The sequence below is a fragment of the Passer montanus genome, unplaced genomic scaffold (assembly GCF_014805655.1).
Source record: "Passer montanus isolate IOZ18808 unplaced genomic scaffold, ASM1480565v1 scaffold93, whole genome shotgun sequence".
Lineage (NCBI taxonomy): Eukaryota > Metazoa > Chordata > Aves > Passeriformes > Passeridae > Passer > Passer montanus.
Genome location: NW_024374701.1, coordinates 377,727 through 401,384, shown reverse-complemented (window position 1 = coordinate 401,384; position 23,658 = coordinate 377,727). Strand labels below are relative to the sequence as shown.

The following is a 23,658-nucleotide window of genomic DNA, read 5'->3' as shown; positions in this document are numbered from 1 at the left end:
CACTCCATCCTGACGTGCCCAGCTGCCCTTCTTTCCAAGATTTAATCCCTTTATATTCCAGGTGGAAGTGGTGATGGAATCTGTATCTGCACCACTCCATCCTGACGTGCCCAGCTGCCCTTCTTTCCAAGATTTAATCCCTTTATATTCCAGGTTACCTCCCAGGAAGGTGATTCCACCTCATCCCCAACTGCCAGGGATCCTGTCATTATCTTTTTTTCAGCTGAATGAAGACCTCAGAATGAGCTTATTTCTGTGTTTTGGCACAAAAAGAGTTTTCCTCTTAGGAGGATTGGGTGGGCTTTGAAGGCTTTAAGAGAGAGTGAATTTCCCAGTCTCCTGTAATCCCTCTGGGCACGCTGCTCTTCCCAGGATTGGAACTGCACACTCACTGCAATATCAGAAATAGTTAATGGTACAAACTCTACACCAATATTGCACCATCTCAAAACCCCCAGAGCACAAAGCTGGCAGTCACGAATTCTTTCCCAAATTGGTCAATACAGTGATGACCAGAAAAAAAAAAACCCAAACAAACAAACAAGAAAAGAAGGAAATGACAGTATGTAAGATCAGAGTGGAAGCTGGGATAGGAAATGAGGAGAACAATCACGCAAGCCTGTTGAGGAAGTCAGAAATCAGTTTCTTTAGCTATTATGATGTAATTGTCTAGCTTTTTTTTTTTCAGACAATTTGCAGTAGAATAATAAAATAATCTTGGATATAATGGTAAAAAAAACCTGGTGTTGTGTAGCCACATCAAAGCAGTCAACAAGAATTTACTTTTCTCTCTCATCCTCACCTTCAGAACTGCATAATCACTCCCAGAGCAGAGTTTATCCAATCCATGGATGTATTCCCTCCCCTTCCACCTTCCTTCCCTCCCCTGCCACCCAGTATCCAGGCTGGGATCTTCCTGCAATCTTGATATCCAAAAATTAAACCCATTTTTGTGTCCTGTTCAGCATCCTCAGTCTCTAGCTCATTGAATTAAGAGGGAAATCTCAGTCAGCTGAATTTGGGGATTTATCCATAATCCCTGAGGGATGTTTGCCTATATCACTGTGATAACAGGATTCTGTAGTTGGATCAACAGGGGTGTAATTTGTAATAAAGTCAAGCTAGATTTATCCTGGAGGACAGGTGTGTGTTAATAAACAACAAACATGGAAATACAGTTATTTCTTTGTAAAACAAATCAATGCATTGGAGTGTAAATTCCACCCCGGGAGCTCAAGCTGATGACAATTGATACTATAAAGTAGACAAATATTTTCCAAGAAGCCCCTTGGTTATTAGAACATGTCAAATGCATTACTTGTCTCTCTGAAGCCCAGGAAAAATCTCATAGGTTTAAAATAAAGCAGATTTTTACCACTTTGCTGAATCTCATCAGAATAGGCAGTAATTAATAATTTTTTGTGAATATTTAGGTCCAGAGGAAGGAGCTCACTTGGCCTGGCTGTGTTGCTGTATCAGTTGCTGACAGACACAAGCAGTTCCTGTATTTGGGTTTATAGCTCCCTGCTATTTAAAAAAGAGAGTAATTTGGAAAAGCAAATGCACCACAGCTCTCCTCTGGGTTTGCCCACCAAGGTGCTGTGCTGTTAGAAAAGTGCAGTTATTTTCCAGGGGAATTGTGCTTCCAGGTCTTCCTTTTCCCTCACCCCATCACCACCCTCAGCAGCTGGGTCCAAACCGAGCTGGGTGGTTTAAGTGAAGTGGTTTTGGTTTCTGGGTATCACCCTTGGTTCATCTACAGACGGAAATATTTCCTCCTTGTCTCATGAAATTGGGGAAGAGCAGAGGGGATGTGTGGTGAAAGCGAATGTGAGCTTTAATGAGACTTTGATCAGAGTTACCTGGAATTTGGGACGGCATTTTGCACCAAACACAGCCTTGGAGTTTCCTGTTGGCTCTCACAGGATGGGAGCACTGAGGGACACGGAGTTCCTTTATTTTGTTTTTTGCAAACAGCCCCAAAAGTTCTGATGAACCTTCATCAGGGGGGAAGACATGAAAAAACAACCCCCACAGAGTGTCCAGGTCACCCCGCACAGGAGCAGAGCCAACGTCAGCACAGAGGGAACTGGGGAAGGGAAGGACAGAACAAGCCCCAGAAATATTTCTGCCCCAAACCCTTTTGGTTTTGATTAATACAATTCTCCCAAATTACATTCATTGTTTTTGATGGTAATCAGTAAGTTATTGATTAATTTCTTTTTATTTCCTTGGAGATATTTTTATTTCAGATGACAAATTTCTCTCTGTGGATGCAGATACAGCAAGTCACTGTCTAGACCAGGAGAAAGCAACAAATACAGATTTTCTTCTCCAAAAGTTGCTGATTTAAGATTGAAAACCTCAGAGTGGTGGGAGGGAAAGACCTCGGAAGGACAAGGGTTGCCAGATGTGCCACCATGAATTTCAATTTCTGGACAAAACACAGAACTACTCTAAAAAAGGGAACCCAAAAGTGTAATTAAAATAAGCAAATTTCAGCCATTGCTTCTGTGGGCAATGAGAGGTTGGGCTCTGAGCTGCTGCTCCTGCACAGAGCTGGCTCTGGATGTTCCTGGGTGTTCTAAACACTCCAGGGTGTTCCAAGCATCACCTCTGCTCTGGGACACGACTGTCACCTGGTGTCCTGCAGGAAATCCACACCAAGCCAGAGAATCAGCTGGATTTTATTTAGTTTTGCAGGGAAAAAGAAACGTGAGTGCCCATGGGTTTGGAGCCTGGGAGAGCTGAGTGCAGCTCAGAGGGGAGGGATGAACAACCACCACATGGGAGAGAAAACACAGGGAGAGCAACAGAGAGACAGCTCCTGTGCTCACAAAGTCCCTTCAGGGAGGAGAAGCTGGCTCAGAGATGCAAAGAGACCACATCCCTTTCCTGGTGTGTCCTGCAGTTCCTCACGCATTTCCACAGGGATTTTCTCCAAGCATCCCCACAGTCCAAAGCAGCTTGTGGGAGCTGCTCTTCCTCACCTTGGAAAGGCAGAATCTGTCACCTGAGGTGACAGGAAGTTGATGGGTGTCAGTTCAGACCGTGATGGAATGGTCCTGGGAATGATGTCTGGAATAACTGCCTGGGGATGAGGTGCCAAGGGGAAGAGGTGACAAAGAAGATGGGGACGTTCCCTCTCCAGTTCTTCCAGACCGGTGTTTAGTAGTGATCCTTTGCTTATGGCAGGTGGCAAACCCTCATTTGCCTTTTCCATGGATTCCCTTTGGCTTGGCTCACGCAGAGCTCTCCCAGGAGAGGCCGATTCCATCATGTCCAAGGTCAGCAGGGAGCGGGAGCACCTGCTGCTCACCCAGGCCTGCGTTCTGCCCTCTCTCCCTCTTCTTCCTGCTGTGGGCAACAGCCCCGACCAGCACAGCCACCATGAACTTGGCCACCAGGAATCCAGCCAGGATGTAGAAAACAGTGAAATCCACGTCAGGAGAGGACCTGTGGGGAACCAGAGATGCAACCATCAAGTGGATGGTCCAACCTTAAAAAAATTTCTTGTAGTGTTGCCTAAGTCCTAGGAAGATTAGAGATCTCAGCACGAGGAGTTTTGGGCTCACCTGGAGATGCTCTGCACAGCTCTGGGCTCCTCTGGCACGTGGGTCACCAGGTCAGCTGCTGATGGAAACACAACAGTTTAGTCTGCAGATGTTTCTGGGGGACGTTCAGCTGGGCAGGTAACCCAGGTGAGACAGGGCACTGGGAGCAATAAAGAGGTGACGTGTCAGATACCCTCTAACAGTGAGGTCACGCTGCTGAAAATCAGGAATAAAAAGAGACAGTGAAACACAGGACTTCCTTAGAGTGAGACAAAAGTAGATGTTGACTCAAGTGGGCCCTTGGAAGCTGCAGACACCCATGAAATTCCAATAGGAACCAGTGAAATTCCAGTAGGAACCCGTGAAATTCTAGTAGGAACCCATGAAATTCCAATCGGAACCCGTGAAATTCCAACAGGAACCCGTGAAATTCCGGTAGGAACCTGTGAAATTTCAATAGGAACCCGTGAAATTCCAATAGGAACCCGTACAATTCCAATAGGAAAACGTGAAATTCCAATAGGAACCTGTGAAATTCTAATAGGAACCAATGAAATTACAGTAGGAACCCGTGAAATTCCAATAGGAACCTGTGAAATTCCAGTAAGAACCCTCCAAACTCTTAGCCCCAGGACGTACCTGCCAGCACTTCCACCTGCACCATCCTCAGGCTCTTTGTTTGGCCCAGGAAATCCGTTCTGCACTGGTAGAGCCCCGCGTCCTCCTTGCGGAGGCGCCTGATGGTGACGGTCAGGAGCCCGGCGCGGGCGTCGTCCCTGATGGAGGTGGTGCCCCTCCTGCTCCCGGGGAAGGGCAGCCACGCCGGCGGGGCGCCCACCACGTGCTGGCACCGCCTCTGCTCCAGCTGCCTGCACCAGCTCTTCTCCCGCCACCACTGCCGCGGGTCGTAGGAGCAGTTGACAGAAATGGTGTCCCCCTCCATGGCGGCCACCACGGTGACGTTCTCTGCAGCGCAGGATGCTACGAGGGACAGAGGGACAGAGGGACAGAGGGAGGGGTGAGACAAGGTTCTTCCATGTCTATCCCTCATTGTGGGGATACTGAACGTCATTTTCATCGTCTCGTGATGTGGGACTGTTACCCACAGGGATGTCACCTGTAGAGCTGCCACCTGTAGGACTGTCACCCATAGGGATGTCACCTATGGGGCTGTCACCTGTAGGACTGTCACTTATGAGGCTGTCACCCACAGGGCTATCGCCTGTAAAAGGCTGTCACCCTCAGGGTTGTCACCTGTAGGATGTCACCTGTCCACTTTCGCCATGACCAACCCACTGTACTCAGATCTTGGCTCAGATATTCTGGAATTCATCCCAGTGACACCTCCAAACCAGTGTCTTACTCACTGGTTCCTTCTGAATCCCAGTTATCAAATCCAGTTTAACTTTTTTTCCTACCTTATATTTTAATATCTTACTAATTTTAACCATGTTGACAACTGGTCTTTGCTCGACTTTGTTTGGTTTTTTTTATTGTGTTGGTTCCTCATTTCTAATTTCCATTCCTCTTTGTGACAGGCAGAGGCGACAGACTGAGCTATTAATACTTCCAGAGAGAAGTGCAGTGTGGTATTTGTGGAAATCTCTATTTCTACTGAAAAAAAAGGAAAATGCTTCTGTGACACCATAAGTAATGATAAAACAAAAGTAAATTTAAAAATAGACTCTTGTGAGGACTTTGTGCTGGCTGAGTCTTTTAATAACACTTCTTACAATAATTTCAACAATTCTAAGTGGATTGTAAACTAAAAACTATGAAGTTCTTTCAGCTTGACTTGAAGAAGACCTAAAATGGATCTGTGCTCTGCAATCCAACACCTACAGGACTTTATCCTGACGTGTTGCTCCCCTTGGTTGTTCCAGTCAGAGTTTACCTCATGGAACCTCCAGTCCAGTCCTGTTCAATCCCTCCCAAAACTCTTTAACTGCTTCTCCCATTTCCCCTTCCTTCCTCCAGCTCTGCCCCTTCAGTCCCAGAATTCCAACAGCACTGCAAAACATCTCTCAAACACAATCACTGAAAGATTTCCTCATGTCCCTCTGGAAAATGTTCTGTCATTCTCTTTTCAACCAATTTTGCTGACAGATCATAAACTGTTGGTGTTCCTCCTCTCTTCTTGGGTGCCACTGGGCAAAGCACAGTGAACTTTCCCCAAACTCATCCCAGTTTTTGGGACAGGTTCCTGTGCTCTCACAGCCTGAGTCTGTTGCCTTTCCCTGCACTGCTGTGAGGATCTGGGATCCCCAGATGCTGCAGACAGCCCCAGCTGGGCCCTGTACCTCGGTTCTCATTTCAGCTGGACATTCCTTTCCCAGCTGGAAAAGCCGGGTGTCTGGGATTTCAGAGCTGTGCCCTTCACTGGGTTTCATTTCCCTGCCCCTGAGCCCCACCTGTGATCATTTGCATCTATGTAAATCCCATTTGCTAATGCAAACAACCCAGGATTTTGCAATTTCACATTGCACACAGAACTTCTCTCGCCAGTGGTTCCTGTTCTCACTCCAAAGGATCCCTGTGAGGAAATCTGGGAGCACTGAGATCACCTTTTGAAGAGTGGCCCTTTGCTAAAAAAAGGGAAAACTCTGAGGATGGAGCCTTCAGACAGAGAGAAAGCTTTGCCCCAATCCTTCCCCCTTTACCTGACCTCAAAGCCTTGTGTGGTTCTTACCTGACAGGAAGACCAAGGTGAGGTGCAGGAGCTTCTCCATGGGGCTGAGCAGAGGAGGAGCAGGAGAGGAGCTGGAGAGGAGCAGGAGAGGAGCTGGAGAGGAGCAGGAGAGGAGCTGGAGAGGAGCTGGAGAGGAGCTGGAGAGGAGCTGGAGAGAAGCGAGCCGGCTCAGCCCATGGGCAGCTCCTCTCCCCGGCTGTGCCGGAAGGAAGGAGCACAGGAACTTGGCATCTTTTTCATCCTGCACATTGAGCAATTCTCCAGGGACAGGCATTGCCCTCGTGGGCTGAAAATTCAGGCATCAGCACTGCCCAGTCCCAGCCACAGCTCAGGCAGACAGAAGGGAGCAGCACGTGGTGACACCACAGGCTGGGTGTCTGCTCCCACTGAAGGATTTCATGGAATCATGGAATCACAGAATGCTTTGGGTTGGAGGGACCTCAAAGCTCAGCCAGCTCCATCCACCTTTCACTACCCCAGGCTGCTCCCAGCCCTGTCCAGCCTGGCCTTGGACACTTCCAGGGATCCAGGGGCAGCCACAGCTGCTCTGGGCACCCTGTGCCAGGGCCTGCCCACCCTCCCAGGGAAGAATTCCTCCCCAACATCCCTGTGGTAGAGGGAAGCCATTCCCTTGCGCTGGCACGCCAAGCACGATGGTGATAAATCACAATAAATTATTTACAGGAGCTGTGCATGGAGGGAATTTCTGGAAAGCTGAAAGGGAGGCTCTCCTGGTAGCTCTGGCAGCATCCTGAGGGTGAAGGAGGACAAGGACATCATCCCCTGGGTTCCCAGGAGAAAGAAGAGCCTGTACATGGAGCATCCTTGTCTGAAACCCAACCACAAAGAGCAGGGCAGGGGCACTGCTCTGCGAGAAGCTGTGGGTGCTTTTAAAGAAGCCCAGAACTCACCTGTGTTCTGTACCTGGCACAAAGGGCACAGGAGCTCTGCTGGGGGTTCTGAGCAGCCAATGCCACAGTGCTGGAGGGGCTCAGGGATGCAGCCACAGACCCCCCAGAATATCAGCAGACGGATGGGGGTGGGCTGCTGGTTTTTAATTTTTGAGGTGATTTATTTACTTGGAGATCTTCCATGAAAGTACAAATAGACCCTGGCTTCAAAACTGGTGTGGTGCCAAATCTGCAGGCCTGGCCATTCCTAAATGTGCCTTTCCTCGAGTTAGTGGGTAAGAAAATGGTCCCTCACAGTGACCAGAAATTCTGTCAGGTGGCTGATTGCAGGTTTTGTTCTTGTTCCAGTGAGCACAAATCTGGATTCTCTTCAAGAATCTTCCCAAAAATGTCTCTTCCACTCCACTGTTTTTTGCTATTACTCTTCCAAAGCTTGACCCAGTGCAACTGCACGAAGATCAAATTGTTAGGGGAATGTTGGGCTGAATGAACCATTTCCAGAACCGTTTTCTTTTTCTTTCTGTCAGATCAACTCTGAAAATCTTCAAAAAATTTCCATCAGCCTCCCTGCTGCAGCCCTGGCAAGAGAAGCCTGTTGGATGTGACTGGCCTGGGAATGAGAGCTGGTTCAGGCCCCTTTGGTCTGTCACCTCCAGCAGGGCTTGGGGCAGGGAAATCAGGAGCCAGAGCTCCTGGAGAAATGGAACTGAGCCCCATAAACTCATTTCATGTTGCTCCCCACATGACTGCTAAATCAAATGTGTCATTTGGAGCGTTTCCAGCGGAGACTGGGAAGTGCAGGAGCTGGTTCTGCTTATTCTTAGAATCCAGCACTCACATCCCCAGCCGATTCCGTGAAAATGAACCCAGTCACAGCAAGGTTTGAGTCCCTGCAGCACTGGGATGAGTTTGTTTGGCATAGTAGCTGAATTCTTGGGATTGGGGCAGGACACAGCTGGGATATCCCACCCAACTGTGTCCACACTGCTCCTTTTCACAAGGCCAGGCCTCCACACCTGCCTCTCCAAGATTCTGCACTTTAATGGAATTGGAAAAGCAATGTACAGGAGATCTGTGGAATTCCCCCACAGCTCTTCCTGACCCGAGACAATCTGCCACGAGTGTGGCAAAACCTCTGCCTGGCCCTAAAACAGGAGGGAGGGCTGAAAATGCCCAGGCAACACCACACACACAGCAGCAAAACTCATCTTGTCCATCCACACACCTCCTAGTCCTCATTCCCACTCTGTATTCCAGTTCCTTCCTCCCATTTCTGGCTTGTCTGGGATTCTGGGCTTCACTCCCTGCCGGTCCTTGGGGACTGGCTGAAGGCGATGACGGCGTATTCCACATGCTGGGGGTTCCTGGGAGCCTGACTCAGTTCCACATTGCAGTAAAGAGGATCCTCGGGGTTGGGGTGGGATTGCACATCCAGGTTGATGTATGCTGGCCCTTTGCTGTTATCCTGAGAACTTTCCCTCCTCCCAGTGCTGCCAGGCTGGCAAGAGAAAGGGAAAACACTCGTTAGCATGAGTCAGTGCCGGGCCACCGCTGCTGAGATTTTCCCACAAGGAAAGGAGAAGCTGTCAAAACCTCTGGTCGTGACAGAGATGAAGGAGCAGAGAACTCTCTTCTTCACCACCTCTCCTGGATACAGGTGGAGCCTCATGCTCTGACCCTGCTTGCTACTCCTTGAGTCCCTTCTCAAGGGTTACTAGAATTTGCTCCACTGGGTTTGTTCCCGCTGGAGTTTCCTTGCATTAATTACCCCCCTCTGTCTCCAGCCAGGAATATTCCTCTCTCTGCTGCCATTAAAGACCATTTCCCTCCTGTTTATAACCAAACTGATCTCCAAGCTCTTCAGCAGCTGGGGCTGACAGTTCCTCCCAGACTGTTGGTCAGGGGTTTGGCACCGTGTGGGAAATGTTGCGTTTTCCTTACCTGTGCTGTGCCCTCTGCTCTGTCACTGGTGTCCTCTGCTTCTCTGATACCTTTAGAATGAGGCAAAATGAGGGTTTAGAGGAGAAATCCATGAAAAGCTCTGCCTGAGGAGGTTTGGGAGGGCTGTGGGACTGCCCAGAGATGGATGTGCCTCTGCCCCGGGCCTGGGGAACACTTTGCTCTCTTTACTCCTCCTCTAAGGTGTTCACACCCCCGTGCAGGCTCTGGAGGAACCTGGGTTAGATTTATTCTGAGGGGAGGCAGGGAGGAGCCTGCCTTGCCAGCCTGACCTTCCCAGGGCACTGATCTCAGCTGGGGTGCAGGGAGGGAAGGCCCTGCCTGGGACAACCCCAGCCCCACGTACCTGTTCTCAGCAGCAGCCTGGAGTACCTGACAGCCAGGACGACGGAGGTGAGGAGGGCCAGGAGCAGCAGGATGAGCAGCACCACGGACAGGATGAGGAAGGTGTTCCCACTGCAGCTGGAGGAGAGGAGGGCAGTTACCAGCCTGGGATGGTTCAACAGCCCGCCACCAAACAGGGACCAAAAGAGGGACAGGGACAGGTTTTATGTGCTCAGTTCAGCACTTGGAAGGAGGGTCTGGTTCTTCTGCAAGATCTCCTGCAGATCCTGCAGGGTCCTCCATCTATGAGCCTGGGCAAGTCCCTGCTGATTCAGAAGGGAAAAAGAGGCACTGGGGAACTTCTCTGCTTCCTGATTCTTGATTTTTCTACTTGGCTGTATCTTCTGAGCTTTTCCTAAACCATTCTCCAGGCTTTAGGAAAAAGCCACTGTTCGGAGCTCCAAGCACAATTCCAGGCTCTCTGGAGCAGGGATGATTCTGCTGTTAGGTGCTGCTGTAGCACTGATGACAGCAGATGCACAAAGACAGAAAAATCCTTCACATTTAACTGGTAAATGGAATACCAGCAGCCAAGGACTGTCCCATTGTTAAATACTCAGACAGGAGGGAGCAAAGCCCAGGCTGAGGGGCAGAATCTGAGGGTTCTGTTCATGTGAAGTGCAGAAGTGAGACGATAAAGAAGCAGAGAGGCACCTGCAGAAGGCTGTGACACAATTTTACCAATCTGCCTCTTCCTTTGGAATTAGGGTTAGGGCAGAGCTGGAGGAGGAGAGGCCACCTTTGGTGAGGATCCTGTCATACCCAATTCCTCTACAGGCAGGAGGGAGAGTGCCCAGGGCCTGCGTGTCCCAGGTGTACAACACGAGTAACCTGTGAGTGCTCAGGCTCAGAGATTCTTCTCAAGCCTTACCTGTTGCCCAAAAGAGTCTCTTGACTTTGGCCTTCAGAGTCTGGAAAACCTCCTGGAGGCAATGCTGCAATCACAGACATGAGGAGAGGAATGGTCACTGTGGGGCTGCTCTGCATTCAGCAGTGAAACCCCTGCCCCTGCTGCTCCCATGGCCATGCTCCCAAATCCCCTGAGTTTGTCCAGAGATCCCAGTGTCCCCTCTCATCATCTGCACTGCTTGCTCTTAGTGCTGCAAGAGCCAGGCTGCAGCCTGGGGCTGCTCTGCCATGACCAGCGCCCTCAGTGCCTTCCCTTGCCATTAAAACATTGTCTGACAGAGACCCCACAAGTCACAGATCTGTAAAATCCGACTCTAAAGTTGTTCCCTTGACAACCCAATGGAAGGTCTTTGAAAGCCAAAGGATGAATCACTCTAAAGGGGCTATAAAGTCACTCTAAAGAACTGATATCAGACACTGAGTGACAGAAACGCCTCTCAGGACAGCTGGAGCTGCTCCCAGGTTAAGGAGGAGCAGCACAGCAGGGATGTGGATCTGCTCCCATCCCTGCTGCTGTTCCACAGGGTGGTGGCCACCAGGAGATCCAAAACTTGGGCAGGCAAACACGGGCAAGGTGGGAGGTGGGGTGAGCTGGGCTGGGAGTCTGGAATCCACAAACGTGTCCTGACAGATCCACACCCACCCTTGGAAACGCTGAGCGTGACCTCCTCCATGCGGAGCAGAGCGGAGCCGTCCTGCAGCGCGCACCAGTACACGCCCGAGTCCTGCACCTGCAGCTGCTCCATGGTGATGGTGACCATGCCCTGCTGGGTGTCATCCTGGATGCTGACACCCCCCCGAGCCGTGCTGTTTCCTGCTGGGGACTCTGATCTGGTGGTCACCAGCACGTTGCACATTTTCCCCTCTTTGATTTTGCACCAGGCTTTGCTGACATCCTTGTAGTCTGAGATCTTGTAGTGACACTGGACAGTGACGTTGCCTGACTCCTTGGCTGTGAGCTTCTGGGTCCCTGCAAAACACCCAGGATGTGTGCTGACACCCCAAAGTGGGATCCCACAGTAGGACACTGTCTCCCCAGCACTGCAATACCCTGGAGCTGCTTCCATCTCCACCCAAACATCTCCACCTGCGCATCCACCTCCCCTAAGCAGAAGGGGACTGCACCCAGATTCCCCATGCAGAAATGTCATAAATGTGGGGGTCCTGTCCCCCTCCTCTGGTTCCCTCAGAGTGGGACACTCAGCCCATGGGGTCTGGGAGGGTTGGTGGCTGTGGGGTCAGAGCAAGAGCAGTGCCTGGCATGGGAGAGGGTCCCAGCAGCACCCAGTGGGAACCAGTGCTGGAGCCACAGGTCTGGCCCTGTGGGAGGCACTTGGGATGGGCATCCCCATCTGTGGGACCCACAGGAACCTCCCCTGAGCCTCTGCTGGGAGCAGACAGAGCACGAAGGACCATGCCTGAGCTTTGGCTCGAAGGTGCCAGGGATCATCTGGCACTGTGTGTGCTGCAGGGATGGCAGGGAGAGATGGGCATCACCTGGGCTGAGACCTGCCCCCACCCACACCTGGCTGCCAGGAGGGGCTCACTCTTGGACACTGAGTGCAGTAGGAAACTGAGTGCAGTAAAATCCCACCCTTGGACACGGAGGACACGGCAGGTACTCACTCTTGAACACAGAGAGCACGATCTCCATTCTCGGGGTGCGCTCGGAGCCCAGTGCACACCAGTACACACCAGAGTCCTGGCTCTTCAGGTTCTTCATGGTGACATCGAGACCCCCTTGACCGTTATACTGTGTTGTCACTCTGTCTTGCAGGGATTTCATTTCACTCTGCTTTGAAGATGTCCGTCCCCTCGCTGGGGCTGTGCACTCAGTCTGCCCTCGGCACCAGGCCATGCCATTCCCCACTGGGCACTGCACTGTCAGGGTGTCCAGCTCCCACCTGAGCAGCTCTGTGAAACACCAAAGGTGGGCACTGCCCAGTCAGTGCTGGGCACAGGGGCACCTGGCACAGACCATGCCCTGGGGCAGCTCCCTCAGGAGAGCCCCTCCTCAGGGCAGGGGGGAGGTGGGGCAGGAGCTGGGGGCCAGCAGGACCAGGCAGGTCTGTGGGGCTCCTTCTCTCCCTGTGTGGGACAGAAAGCAGGGAGCGAGGCTGGGGGGACCAGGGGAAGCTGCTCAGCTGTGGGGGAGAAGGGGCAGAGGAGGGGAAGGAGTGATGCTGCTTCCTGACAAGGCTTGGCTTTGGGTGGGGTACAGGTACTCACCCCTGAAAACAATCAGTGAGATCGTCTTTAGCCGTGGATAGTCATGGTAAGATCTGTAAATAGCACAGAAATATGTGCCTGAGTCCTCTGCCTTGAGGTCAGTCATGGTGACAGAAACAGTCTTACTAGTTCTGTTATCCTTTATTTCAATTCTCTCATCACTGGAATGTCTGGTGCCTTCATAGTGTATGTGCAGGAGTTCTTGGCATCCTCCAATTCCCCGGGGGAGGCACCAGTATTTTGTATGCTGGTCAATACTCCATGGTGCATAAGGACACTGGATGTACAGAGTGCCCCCTTCCCGTCGTCTCTGGACTTCTGGGGTTTGGCCTTGGAGACCTGGAAGGATCAGATGTGGTGAGGGAGAGGGGAGCTGAGCACAGAACCACAGAATTACAGCACGACAGAAACAGAATCAACAAAGCTGGAAGAGACCTTTGAGATGACCAAGCCCAACCCAAGTCCCAACACCAGGCTGTCACGACAGAAACAGAATCAACAAAGCTGGAAAAGACCTTTGAGATTTGAGATTTGAGATGACCAAGCCCAACCCAAGTCCTAACACCAGCCATGTCCTAACCCAGAGCAACCAGTCCTAACCCAGAGCATGGCACTCAGAGCCACATCTCCTGGGCAGCCCCTTCCAATGCCCCATCAGCCTTTCTGTGAAGGTGCAGGGCTGCCCACAGCCCCACAGGGAAACTCTGCCTCCAGCCTTCCCATGGACACTGGTGGCTGGAAGAACTTCAAAAACCCCAAATCCCTTCCCCACGCTGAATTCACCTGCTTGGAAACGGGAAGGGCAGCGCTGAGCTTTGAGCTGGGGATTGAAGCCCACAGGGTGCTCGAGGTGCTGGCCCTCCAAGCCACGTGTGGCACAGTGCCTGCAGCTGTCCCCTCGTCCCTGCTCCTCCCTGCAGGCAGATGGGGACCATGCCCTGCTCTGTTTGGGGTGGTGGGGAGGAGCAGAGCAGAGGGAAGCAGCCAGGGCAGGGAAGCAGCTCTCTCCTGCCACATGCCCAGCCATGCCAGGGCTCCTGGCTGTGAGGCTGTGCTGGCTCTGGGTGCCACGTGCTGGGAGCTCTGTGCTCTCTGCGGGGCTGCTGAGGGACTGGCACTGCCCTGGCACTGCCCTGACCCAGGACTGCCCGCAGAGGAGCTGAGCAGGGCCAGCATGGTGGGAAAGGCTGCCTGGGAGAGGCTCTGTGCCCCCAGCACGGATCAACCTGGAGGAGCCAGAGACCTGGGGCTGCCCTTCCCTGCCAGCCCTGCAGCACTGCCAGCTCAGAGCCCGGCTGCTGATGGAGGAGCTGCCGGGGCAGCAGGAAGTGGGGAAGGTTCTCCCTGTCCCCAGGGACACCCCGAGCCCTTCTCCTACCTGGGAAGCAGAGCAGCAGCAGGAACAGAGCTCTCAGCTCCATGGCCATGCTGGGGCCCAGGGAAGGGGCATCACTGGGGGCTGCCCAGCCTGTCCCGTGCCAGCGTGGGTGCCCCTGGCCTCTTCTGCCTGGCAGTGACACATCTGGGGGGGGAAGTGCCGAGTTCTCATTCTTGCCACAAGCGGAAACACCTCCCCATGTTTTGTTACAAAATTAATATGACAGCAATGTCAGGGTGCTTTTGGGGAAGTGGCTGAGCCCAGAGCACGGCCTGTCCTGGTGCCAAAGGCTGTTGCTGCTCTCGCCTGGCTGCTGGCATCTGTTTTGTCACCCTCCTGTCCCCCCAGCCTGTGGTGAGGTTGATCCACCTGGCTCCTCTTCCTTCCTGGCTGGTAACAGAGAAATGTTCCGGGTTTTGGTGTCACAGGAATTTCCTGTAGCTGATTCTGCACCCAGGTGCTTTGCAGGCCTGGGCTAACAGAGAAAATGGGGAATGGCTTCTTTCCCTCCTTTCCCTCAGCCTCTCTGGGGAGCTCTGCCTCCTACAAACCCACACGAAGCCAGTGCTCCTGTGCAAGCCTCCAGGTGAGTCCTGGAGCTGCTGTGCGTGCATCCCTCAGCCACAGCCCCCTCTGGTGGCACCTGCCCAGCTCCGGGGGCTCCCTCGTGATCTTCCACACCTGGTTCTATCCCAAACAGCTGCTTTGGGGAGCAGGAGCAGGATCAGGTCTTATCTGTCTCGAGGCCAAGCTGGCCTTTCTCTGTCTGGGTGCTGTGAGGATGCTGCAGAAGGCCTGTGCTGTGCCCTGCTCCCAAACACCCCGTGCTTCCACACTGGGAATTGTGTCCCTCATCAGCAGGGCTTGGCTGAGCCTTTCTGTCTCCCCTTCACCTCCCTGTGTCCTTCCCTGCCCTTGAAGGAGGAGCAGGGAGCAGAGCAGGGTCCCCTGGGCCGGCACCTGCCCCGCTCCAGCAGAGCAGCACACGCAGACTCCACTGACACCCCGGCTGCAAAGAATTTCCAATTATGTGAATAAGCAGCTTATTAACAATACATTCTGGCTAATCATTTTGTGCTAGATAGCTCCGCATTGTCTTGTCCCCAAATCCCTCTCTCATCAGGCACTTGATGCTCGGTAACGAGAAGGGGGAACGCGCTCGGGCTCCCGTGAGCAAATCCCAGGAGTCTGCAATTAGTTCAGTTGCTGCAACTGGTTGCCTCCAAACGGAGCCAAGAGCTGTTCCTCAGCCCTTCCCATGGTGTTTGGTGCATCCATGGAGGTCCTGCCCGAGGGGAGAGGCTCTGTGGGGCAGCACAGGTCGTGGGGAGATGCCCATCCAGGGCCTGGCATCCTGGAGCAGCAGGAATGGAATGAAGTTGGGCCTTTTGCTGCATCTCTGGCAGAGGATCGATATGATTTTAATTCTAGAATCACAGGAAGAAGATGAATGTCATCTCAGGAGGTCACTTCATCCAGCCCAGGGACAGGATCAGGTCTGTCCATGGCATTTCTAAAGATCTCTTTAAACAGTTGGGGTTGCAGCATTTTCCTGTTCCAGTGAGGCACCAGCCCCATCTGAACACTCCTCCCAGCTCTGCCTCTCCCTGCTCTTTGAGGCCTCGCTGCACTTTAATGCCTCAGTACCCACTGTGACCTGGGAGATCAGACCATTCCCATTCTCCATTCTTCCCCTCAGCCCATTCCCATTCTCCATTCTTCCCCTCAGACCATTCCCATTCTCCATTCTTCCCCTCAGACCATTCCCATTCTCCATTCTTCCCCTCAGACCATTCCCATTCTCCATTCCTGCCCTCAGACCATCCCCATTCTCCATTCTTCCCCTCAGACCATTCCCATTCTCCATTCTTCCCCTCAGACCATTCCCATTCTCCATTCTTCCCCTCAGACCATTCCCATTCTCCATTCCTCCCCTCAGTCCTTCCCCTCCAGGCTGACTCCAGATGGCTGCATCCCAAATATTTGGATTTTTCCCTCCTCAGCTGTGCTCCTGACAACTCGGATCATTTCTTCCCTTTTCTCTGAACTCTGACTCTTCCCTGTCTTCTTGGATTCCCCAAAGTTCCTTTGGAGCTCAAGGATGGAGCCATCCCCTTTCTGCTGCCTCCTGGAGACCCTGGAACTGCAGCTGATTGCAGTCGGTTCACTCTGGTTGCTGTCGCACCCACGGAGGCTCCTCTGAGTTAGATTTTTCTGAAAATATCGAGGTTTGGGGCCGGGTTTGGGGATTTTGGGGGGGTTTTGGTGGGTTTTGGAGCAGAGGGGGCTGCAGTGGCGGAGCGGGGCCGCCAGGAGGCGGGGGAGGCTCAGGAATGAGCCCGAGAGTGCCCGGGCTGGGGACAGCAGCGACCCCCGGTGCCACCCCCGGTGCCACCCTGGGACAGCAGCGACTCCAGGTGCCACCCTGGGACCCCTGACACAGCCCCCAATGTCACCTTGGGACCCCTGAAATAGCCCCCAGTGCCCCCCTGGGTCCTCACCGAGCCCCCAGTGCCACCCTGGGACCCCTACCACAGCCCACATTGCCACCCTGGGACCTCACCGAGCCCCCAGTGCCACGCTTGGAAAGCACCAAGCCCCCAGTGCCATCGCCAGTGCCACCTGGGACCCCTGCCACAGCCCCCAGTGCCTCCCTGGGACCCCTGCCACAGCCCCAGTGCCACCTGGGACCCCTGCCACAGCCCCCAGTGCCACCCTGCCGTGGCAGGGACCCCTCCCTCAGCCCAGGTGGCTCCAAGCCCCGTCCAGCCTGGCCTGGGACACCACCAGGGACCCAGGGAGCCACAGCTGCTGTCACACAGTGTCTGTGGCACTGGGTGACCTTTCACATCCCTTCCAACCCGAACCACCCCACAATTCCAAGATATTCCTGCCTCACCTGCAGTGGGCTTTAAAAAACGCTTCTCCCCAAAACTCAGAGCTGTCTGCAGAGTGAGCACCTGAGTGCTGAGCTGGGGGAGCCCTGCAGACCCTCCTGGGACATAACTACGAGTTTTCCCAACACTGAGCAGGCCCCCACCCTCACCCAGCTCTGCACAGCCGGGGGAAATCGATCCCAAACCACCTGGGAAAGGCAATCCTGGGATGAGGGAGAACGGGGAGACTCAGGATGAAAAGGTGGCTCAGGAAGGGGCAGAGGCAGCGAGAGGGGAGCGGGGCTGGGGCAAGCTGGGACCCCCAGGCTGGGTGTGGAGGGGCTGCTGGGCACGGGCTGAGGGCTCTGCAGGACAAGAGGCCCCACAGCAGCAGCAGCTTAGTGAGGGGCCGGGTGTTTGGTCTGTTCCACATCAATGGGGCGTCCAGCTGTGGCTGAGGATGAAAGCAGGAGAGAGAGAGAGAGAGGGAGAGAGGATTAAAGGCTCCCAGGGTCTCCTCTAACCCGCCTAAGACTCGCCAAGAGGGCAGTGTGCAGCTTCAGGAAGGCTTCTTCATATGGAAAATATTATGGGAGGGAGAGCAAGAGGAGGGGGAAGGGAGCAGGGGAGAGGGAGACTCTGTCCAGAGCGTGCTGGGGGAGGACTGACCACTGAGAGGCTTTGGAGGCTCGGCCTGAGCCACAAGTGCTGAGCTCTGCTGGTGGGGCACAGGTGAGATGAGTTTGGGAGGCCTGGAGATGGGAGAGGAATAGAAAAGGATGAAAGGAAAGTGGAGAATGGGAGCAAAAGGGAGGAGAGAGGGCAGAGGTGGCAGGGGAGGTGGTGAGAGGCGGGCTGAGGGCTGGCAGGGGATGACAGGCAGCTCTCTGCTCCCTGCTGGGGGGGCCAGGCGGGAGCCCCCGCCTGCTGCTCTGCTCCCAGCAATGCTCCAGGGATGGGGAATGAGTTTCTACCAGGAGTGAGGCATTCTGCAGTGAGTTTGCAGCGCAGGGTTTCCTGTTGGAGGTGTGGAGCAGGATAATCCCGGGAGTTAACACCCAGCCCTGGTTATGGCCAGGATGAGGGACCTTTCCTGCCTCCTGCTCTGGCTGCCACCGTTTCCCTGCTTCCATTCCTGGGATTTTCTGCTCCCCCGCGTGTGGCATTCCCGCTCTCCTCAGCCGTTCCTCCCCCACCGCTGGCATCCACGGGCTCCCACTGCGCTTCCCTCCTTGATTTATCCTGAATGACCTTCCTCACCCTCATTTCCAGCACGCAGGGCCTGGGGGAGGGCAGGCTGTCCTCTCCTCGCTGTCCTGCAGTGCTCACCCCAGGGTGGGTGTCCAGCACCCTGCACAGCAGGGTCGGGGATATTGGAACATTTGGGCTGAAAAACAAACACAGCTTTTCTATTTCCACCCCGTGCCATGGGCAGGGAAACCTCCCACCATGCCAGGCTGCTCCGGGCTGGCCTTGGACACTCCCAGGGATCCAGGGGCAGCCACAGCTGCTCTGGGCACCCTGTGCCAGGGCATCACCACCCTCACAAGGAGAAATGTCCAGCCTGGCCTGGGCTGTGTTCTTGACATTGCTGCAGCAGGTGAAGGCATTCCAGAAGGTCCAGAAATTCAAAATGCAGAGGTGGGAGATGTGCCCTGACCCCCCAGTATGGACACACCTGCCAGGTGAGGGGATTTCTGTGACCACGAATGTCCTGGTGCCTTGTGACTCCTCACAGAATGAGTGGATTTTAGGATTTTAACAGAAAAGGGATCCCTTCTCTCTCCTCCCTAAAAAACACTTCTCAATCTCTGCTCCAGTGTCTGAGGAATTTCAGATGAAAATCTCAAGGTCTGACGTGTCAGAGGAGCAGCCACCCCAAAGGTGCTGCTGGCTCTGGGGACAGCAGCTCAGCTCTGACCCTGCTGGGCACTCAGCTGGACCCCACCCCGGCTCCCCTCACATCCCAAAGCTGAATCTCCTCCGCACTTCTCCTAAAGAGCTGGCAAAGCGTTTTGCCCCCTTCCCTGGCCCAGCAGGGCACAAATCCCACTGCCCCCAGTCTGGAAATGTGCCTTCCTGTCCCTCCCTTCCCTGCCTTCCTGGGGAGCCAGCGTGGATGCAGCGCTGCCTGTCTGAGCTGCTTAGTTAAGAATAATAAACAAATTCCTAAATGGAAGGATATTCTTTAAACCTGCCTTGTGCTGCCTGCCAGGGAATGCAGAGCCCACCTCCTGTCCCCCTGCAGCCCCGGCTCCAGGCTCTCCTGAAACCTGAGCTGCTTCGCTGTGGAGCTGCACCGTGGCCTCTGCGTGCACCTTCCCCCCTGACCCCGTCTGCATTCTCCTGTCCTTTTCCTGACACGCTCCCAGCCAGCTCCTGGCTCACGCTCACCCCAGCCAGGGGCTGGCACCGAGCTCAGAGCTGGCTGTGCCCGCCCCACAGCTGGGCACGCCGTGGGATAACACATGGAATCATGGAATAGTGGAATGGTTTGGGTTGGGGGGACCTTGAAGATCATCCAGTGCCACCCCTACCATGGCAGAGACACTTCCACCATCCCAGGGTGCTCCAAACCCTGCCCAGCCTGGCCTTGGACATTTCCAGGGATGGGGCAGCCGCAGCTGCTCTGGGAATTCTGTGCCCACCCTCACAGGGAACAATTCCTTCCCGATATCCCATTGTCCCATTGTCCCATTGTCCCTTTCCCTGTCAGGAGTCCCTCTGCAGCACAGCCCTTCCTGAGCTCACCTGTTCTCCTGCCCCACTCCCCTCTCTGCAGCTCCTCTGACTCAGGGCTGCCTTTCCCCTCCTCCCCATGTTGCTCCTGCACGTTTCACTGAGATCCTTTCCCACCTTGCCCTGCTCGTTCCCCCTCCCAGCCCTCCCAGCTTCCCCCCTTTCCTTCTCGGTGGCCCATTTTCCTCATCCCAGCACTCCCAGCCCTCAGGAAGCCGATGTCAGTTGGAGGCTGAGCAGTCCCTGGGACCCTCTGGCCCTGCCACACTTTTCAACCCACTTCTCATTTTTCTTCTTCTCCTCCTGGTAATTTATTGTTTTCAGCTCTCCTCCTCCTCAGTTCCTGCTGAAGGGAACTCATCCCCTGCCTCTTCCCTCTGTTTGCATCTTGAGAAACAGGGAAAAACCCATTTTGCTCTTTCCCCAGCTCCAATTCCCCTTCCACCCCCACACCCTCCCACCTCCCCTCCCAGCCCTGGAACCTTTCCCTGGTAGTGTTGTCGTAACTGTTCAATTAAACGAGCAATTACAAAATCAATCAAACCAAACCAGAGCCGAGCACCGAGGGGGGCCTGGCTGGGGACAGGGACGGTACCAGAGCCCTGCCCAGCCTGGGGCAGCTCCACTCAGTGTTGGGGACACCCAGGACAGGGTGGCACTGGCACCACCAGCCTCACACCCCTGCAGAATTCCCCTCCTGAGAAAATCCTGGCAAAGCTGCTGGTGCTAGCCATGGTTTGGATCAGCCGTTTTCACAGGAAAAATCCACACAGGGATGGGTTTATCTGAGATTTCTTGGCTTTCTCCTGCTGGTTCCCGTTCCCCTTTGGATGGGTGCTCCTGGAATCACCGTGTGCCCTTTGTCACACGCTGTCCTCTCACCAGGTGACACAGTGTCACCTCCCCACTGTCTCTGTCTCCTCGGAGCTACATCCATGACTTTCACTGCTGGAATTCCCCCCCGACACCTGCAGCCCTCATGGTGCTGTCACAGCCAGCCTGTCCCTGGCAGAGAGGGACAAATCCTTCCAAACCCATCCCAAACAAGGCACGATGAGCTGGAAAATGGGTTGGATTAAGAGGAAGCTGTACAAAGCAGATGAGTTTGGGTTCATCTGTGACAGAATCCTGGCAGCTTTCAACAAGGAATTCGGCTTTGGTACAAGGAATTTTCCAAGGAGACCCAGATCCTACTCCTGGTTACACCAGGGAAAGCCTCATCACCACCTCATCCCTGGAAAGCTGAGGCAAACCGAGCAGAATTTGGGATGGAATGGATGGGAAAGGCTTTGTTGTCTCCTTGGGAAGACATCCATGAAAGGAAGAGCTCCTGGGAGCCCTTGGGATGGCCCATGGGTCCTGGGCCAGCTCCTCAGGGAAGACCCCTCTGATGGAAGGGAAGAGGGACTGGAGCCGTTTAATGAGGAGCTCCCAGACTCACCCTGGTTCTGCACAGTCAGACAAGCAGCATCCCAAAGGTTTATCATTCCTTGCAGAGCAGGAATCTGGCAGCATTCCTGGGGCAGGAGTCCAGTTTGGATTTCATTCTCAGTGAGCAATCCCAAAAGCCCGGTCACCCTGCGGGTCCCAGGCAATCAGGGCTGTGACACTTCCCAGGGTGGCACGAGGGACAAATCCATTTGCCAGGATGCTTTAAGGAGGTCCCCATCCCTGTTTTTTTAATTTTTTTGTTTCAGTTGGTCACCCCCAGCTCAGCAGAGGTTGATATCTATTCAATATTGAAGATAAGCACACAACTTTCCCCTGTTCCCAAGCTCCCATATCTGACATTTCTGCTGCTGCAAAACTCCTCGATTTCCCCACCCACCTGGAAAGCCAGGATGAGGAGGGCTGGAAAGGCAGGGATTTGGCACAGGGGTGGGTTGATTTTCCTGCCCCTTATCAGGCTGGTGCCAGGTTATCTTGGATTGTGCTGATACCATTCAGGGTGGATTTACTGGGTGTGCCCACGGCCTTGGTGTTTGTGTAAACCCAAGGAAATCAGGGGCTGTTTCCAAGCTCTTTAAAGCCTGAAACATCAGCCCAGCTGTGCAGCTCCTGTGCAGGTGATACAAGTCTGCAGGTGCTGCTGGATTGGGACTATTTGATCTTCAATAATTTGGGAAAATCCCCAAGGTTTTGTCCTTTGGCTCTCAGTCCTAACTAGGTTTTGTGACTTTCACACAGGTGCCCTCCCTGGCAGCCTTGGCTTGGAAGGATCAGCTGAGAGCCTGGATGAGATTCCCATTTTTTCCTGGTGGGTTTGGTGCCTGCGAGAGGAACCCTTGTGGGAATGACCTCCAATGCCAGGTGGGACAGGGAGAGCTGTCATTTCACAAGCCTGTTGTCCCAAAGCCACCAATCTGTCACCCATCCATCAAGGCATGGCTGGGAAGGAGCAATCCCAGTTTAGGAGGGAGGAAAACCCAAGCTGGCTCCTTGGACAAGCAGCAAACAAAGACCCCAAATACTCTGCTGGGCTGAGAGATCCCAGTGCCAGCTCCCAGTTTGCTGGGGTGGGCTGGAGGTGGATAATGGACCTGAACACGCTCCCGCCTGGATTCTGTCAGGTGGGAAATCACAGTCCCACGGGAATCCACTCCTGATCTGTGGGGGTCCCGCTCCTGACTTGCAGCAGGATGAATAATGGGAGTTTTTAAAGTGAGGCCCTGGCACAGGTTGTCCATGGAAGCTGTGGCTGCCCCTGGATCCCTGGCAGTGCCCAAGGCCAGGACTTGGAGCAGCCTGGGATGGTGGAAGTGTCCCTGCCCACGGCAGGGGTGGATAAAATGATTTTTTAAATTTCCCCAACCCATCCTGTGATTCCACAAACACCCAAATCCTGCACTCCCACACCCCAGCCTGGCATTCCTGCAGCTCCCAGGCTTTGCTCCCAGCCCCTGTGTCCCCGTGGAGTGGCAGGGGTGTGTGGGGACACGGCCACGTGCCCGGGTGGTGGCACCACGGACGAGCCTCTGGCCATGTCCAGCTGCCCGTTTGCCATCTATATTTGGTCAAAAAATGACTGGGAATTGTTTGTTTGTGGCTCCTTGGAAACCCCCCCGTGGAAATGGCTCCTTTTGTTTGGTTACTTGGGAAAAATATTTTCCTCTCCTTCTTTCCCTGTTTTGAAACACGAAAAAAGCCAAGCTTTAAAAAGCCCAGGAATATCCTGGAGTGTCACCAGGCTCCAGCTCTGCCCGTGGCTCCATCTCTGCCTGACACTCTGCTCCACCTTCCTGCACATCCTGACAATGGAAACACCATTTAAATGTCCTCCAAGTTTCTCTTCCCATTGAAAGAGGGGATTTATTGTCTTTTTTTTTCTTTTTCTTTTTTTTTTTAAATCAGAATTAATGTGATTCTAATGTGTTCCTTTTGATCTTCAGGGGATTTTTTATACTGATGATCCCTAATTTCGAAATTTTTTTTCTCCCTCTCCTTTTTTTTTTTTTTTGGTTTTAATTGTTTTAAAAAGCTTTAGCGAAAAGGGGGAGAAGAAAAAAAAATCCATCCTCCTTCTTTGGCACATCTTTAACCTTTAAGTACCTCTGGAAAAAAATGTTTAAAATATATTATACATTTTTAAAGAGGGTGCGTTTGACAGGTCAGTCTCAAACCTCTCTCTCTTTCCTTGGCTGTGTTGGAATAAGACAATTTTGCAGCTTGGATTTTTTTGACAGTTAAATTGCAATGTAGGCAGAGGGTGGAATAGGGATCCTGTCTCTTTAACTCTCGAACTAGACAAAGACTTTTCCCCTCTGAGAGCTGAGCCCGGGATCAGAACTGTCAGATGATCTCGTAGCACTTGGGAGAGTTTGCAAAGTCATAATTATATCTTTTAACCTGTCTTGCTCTTTGCAAAAGAAAGGTCCTATTATATTGAAATGAGATTATTAGCCATCAAATACTTTCTTTCTTGGGATTCTTCTTTCCTTTAAAAAAAAAATATATATATATCTATATATTAAAAAATTCAAATACCTTAACTACTTTGCAATTGAATTTTTATAAGATTTACTTTTTGCTA

The 23,658-nt window shown here is 53.1% G+C and overlaps 2 protein-coding genes across 2 annotated transcripts; both read right to left on the bottom strand.

Moving 5' to 3' along the window:
• Positions 1 to 2,205: 2,205 nt before the first annotated feature.
• On the bottom strand, positions 2,206 to 6,283 carry TREML2 (triggering receptor expressed on myeloid cells like 2). The gene is made up of 4 exons (XM_039695912.1): positions 6,244 to 6,283; positions 4,194 to 4,535; positions 3,576 to 3,630; positions 2,206 to 3,456 (listed from the first exon to the last, which is right to left on the bottom strand). Exons 1-4 carry the CDS (start codon positions 6,281 to 6,283, stop codon positions 3,243 to 3,245), a joined length of 651 nt encoding a protein of 216 aa, XP_039551846.1. The 3' UTR covers positions 2,206 to 3,242.
• A 576-nt stretch (positions 6,284 to 6,859) lies between these two features.
• Positions 6,860 to 14,182, bottom strand: LOC120495930 (polymeric immunoglobulin receptor-like). The gene is made up of 8 exons (XM_039695911.1): positions 14,014 to 14,182; positions 12,636 to 12,974; positions 12,033 to 12,320; positions 11,050 to 11,376; positions 10,369 to 10,432; positions 9,460 to 9,575; positions 9,096 to 9,145; positions 6,860 to 8,652 (listed from the first exon to the last, which is right to left on the bottom strand). Exons 1-8 carry the CDS (start codon positions 14,060 to 14,062, stop codon positions 8,452 to 8,454), a joined length of 1,434 nt encoding a protein of 477 aa, XP_039551845.1. The 5' UTR covers positions 14,063 to 14,182; the 3' UTR covers positions 6,860 to 8,451.
• Positions 14,183 to 23,658: the final 9,476 nt, after the last annotated feature.

Coding starts and splice junctions, on each gene's coding strand:
- TREML2 (XM_039695912.1), bottom strand. CDS start 6,283: ATGGAGAAGCTCCTGCACCTCACCTTGGTCTTCCTGTCAG. Junction 4,536..6,243: donor CACCTTGGTCTTCCTGTCAG/GTAAGAACCACA, acceptor TGTCCCTCGTAG/CATCCTGCGCTGCAGAGAAC. Junction 3,457..3,575: donor GCTGTGCAGAGCATCTCCAG/GTGAGCCCAAAA, acceptor GGTTCCCCACAG/GTCCTCTCCTGACGTGGATT.
- LOC120495930 (XM_039695911.1), bottom strand. CDS start 14,062: ATGGCCATGGAGCTGAGAGCTCTGTTCCTGCTGCTGCTCTGCTTCCCA. Junction 9,146..9,459: donor CAGGCTGCTGCTGAGAACAG/GTACGTGGGGCT, acceptor CTCATTCTAAAG/GTATCAGAGAAGCAGAGGAC. Junction 8,653..9,095: donor GAGCAGAGGGCACAGCACAG/GTAAGGAAAACG, acceptor TTCTCTTGCCAG/CCTGGCAGCACTGGGAGGAG.